The sequence below is a fragment of the Mytilus californianus genome, unplaced genomic scaffold, assembly GCF_021869535.1.
Source record: "Mytilus californianus isolate M0D057914Y unplaced genomic scaffold, xbMytCali1.0.p SCAF_7, whole genome shotgun sequence".
Taxonomy (NCBI): domain Eukaryota; kingdom Metazoa; phylum Mollusca; class Bivalvia; order Mytilida; family Mytilidae; genus Mytilus; species Mytilus californianus.
The window spans coordinates 59,106,744-59,109,266 of record NW_026262723.1 but is presented as its reverse complement, the minus strand read 5'-3'; the positions used below and the strand labels follow the sequence as shown (position 1 = coordinate 59,109,266).

At 32.7% G+C, this 2,523-nt stretch overlaps 1 protein-coding gene across 1 annotated transcript; it reads left to right on the top strand.

The window, feature by feature from the left end:
* The first annotated feature begins 686 nt into the window (after positions 1–686).
* On the top strand, positions 687–1,938 carry LOC127707620 (toll-like receptor 6). Its single transcript, XM_052212235.1, has one exon. The coding sequence runs from the start codon at positions 822–824 to the stop codon at positions 1,890–1,892; it is 1,071 nt and encodes a 356-aa protein (XP_052068195.1). The 5' UTR covers positions 687–821; the 3' UTR covers positions 1,893–1,938.
* The last annotated feature ends 585 nt before the right edge of the window (positions 1,939–2,523 follow it).

Here is a 2,523-nt window from a genome sequence, read left to right as displayed (position 1 = left end):
AATATCAGACATTTATTATTGCAAGACAATGGTATTCTAACCTTATCGAACGACACGTTTAAATTTCTGAATATCATGAAAACACTGGAAATTTCATACGAAGAGAAATTAAATCTATCAACTCTTGAAACATCCCTTCGCAGCGTTAATTCGTCTATCATTGAAATATTAAAATTCGAAAACAATGGATGGGAAAATGTCCCAAACACTCTTTTTAGGAATTTAGCTGGAGCTAATATTTCTACACTTTCGTTGGACTCTAACCATCTTTCTACTTTTGATGCCACTTCAGTCGAGCTCTTTCATCAAGTGAAAAAGATCACATGTAAAAATAATACAATTGAAAAGTTGATTATCACGAACGGTTTACAAACAGTGAAAGAATTAGATATGACTTCGAATCAAATAGTGCTACTTCCGAACTTTTGCTCTAAAAATGGCTCAACTGCTACTCCAAGACTGAAAATATTGACTTTAACTGATAATGCTATTAGGTCGCTTACTTACAGATCCTTCATGTGTTTGGGCAAATTGCGGGAATTAAAACTAAACAGTAATAGAATAAAGACAATCGAAAATGATATATTTTTACCATTGACAAGTTTAAAAAGGCTTTCAGTAAGTCATATGAAACTTACAAAAATTGAAAGTCGTGCTTTTAATTGTGTTTCTTTGCGAAAGTTGGAGTTTATACAAAATGATTTCAGGTTTCATGACTACGACAGATTTGACGCAAAATCAATTTTTCGATTTTTGCCTAATCTCACAACCCTCGACATGACAAGGAATATTTACCAAAAGATGACCATATTCTTCTTGAAATGTTATCACCGTTGAACAATTTACAGAAATTAACATTGCAAAAGACATCTTTGTCTACATTGCCAGACGATTTTTTCAAAGACAAACCCTTTCTTCATACTTTAACATTACAAGGAAATAGCATAAGTAGATGGAATTCAACTCTTTTCCATAATGTGACATCTCTAAAAATATTTAACGTCAATGGCAATTCAATAAACCTTATCAATGAAACTTCATTTCCCGAAAGTATGCTTGCATCATTGGAAAAATTAGACTTATCACTCAATCCGTTTTGGTGTATTTGCAACCATAAATGGTTTGTGGATTATCTACGTACTTCCAAATTATCATCAAAACTGAAAAATTGGCCGGGACAATACCAATGTTCTTTTCCAGAGAAACTCAAACGTGTTAAATTAATAGACTACATGCCAACAGAAGAGACTTGCAGTGACTCAGATCCTACTAACATCATCATTGGATCTGTTTTATTCGGTGCCTTTCTGATTATTCTGATAGTAGGGCTGTTTTTGAAATGTCAAAACAATATTCGTAATGCGGTATACCTCTATCACCTTCATCGACGTCGCCAGCATAGATCTGTTCGCTCGGACTTACCGGAAACTTACGAATTCGATGTATATGTTGTTTACTGCGCGGATGATCGTAAATGGGTCCATGAGGTTCTTTTGAAACGCCTAGAAGATGAAGGATTGAAAGTCTGTATTCATTATCGAGATTTCGAGTTGGGCGAAGGTATTGTTGATAACATTGAAAGGTTTATGAATAAAAGTTGGAAAATTGTAGTCATTATGTCGAATAACTTTGCTAAAAGTGAATGGTGCCAGTGGGAAGTTAACCTTGTCCAAGAAAGAAGACGCCGTCGAGGGAAAAATGCGATGGTTCTGATAATGCTTAAGCAAATCAATTCAAAACATATGACAAGTGCTCTTCGTACATTACTTTATACAACGCCTTATTTATCGCAAACAAAAGGACTCGGAAAAAAAATATTCTGGACTGCTGTGATCAGCGGTGTTAAAAAATCGTATGACGATCCTCCCGTTGCAGTTTCGTACATTGCATAACTTCTGACAACTTAACTTTTATGTACGATTATGATTTTTTTTCTTCAACAATTTATTTCACTAGTTCTATAGCTAGTGAATGGTCCCTGTAGTCTGTTTGTTAAATAGCAAAAATACAGGGTTTCTTCTGGTTATAAACATCATCATATTAGATATTAGTTTTAATTACAGCTAAATTAAATTACTATCAACAATGAAATAAACAAATATATGTTTTTATATAAAAAGAATCATTTAGTCAGAAAACCTATATATCATTTATATCATGTATTAAACTTATTAATTTTCTGATGGTTTTGTTATCATTTTTAGCTATAAGTATAATTTTTGAAATTTCTTCTTAATTTGAAATGATCATACCAGCTCTAATGATTTAAAAACAATGGTTTTGAACTATGATTGATGTTTACGATTCTTACTATGCAATGTATTTTCCATGACTCCCTTCAAACGCTTTTGATAAAATAAATGTATATTGAATGTCAGCTGATCGGCAACGTCATAATTTGCTTTTCTGTTCCAATATACTCCCATGTCGTAGACAGATATGGATAAACACAGAAAGGTACACAAATAATCAATGAGACGAATTTGTTGAAAGCACGATTTCTTAGATAAAAATCAGATTTCT

Excerpts from the sequence above, each read along its gene's own strand:
- LOC127707620 (XM_052212235.1), top strand. The coding sequence starts at position 822 with ATGTTATCACCGTTGAACAATTTACAGAAATTAACATTGCAAAAGACA.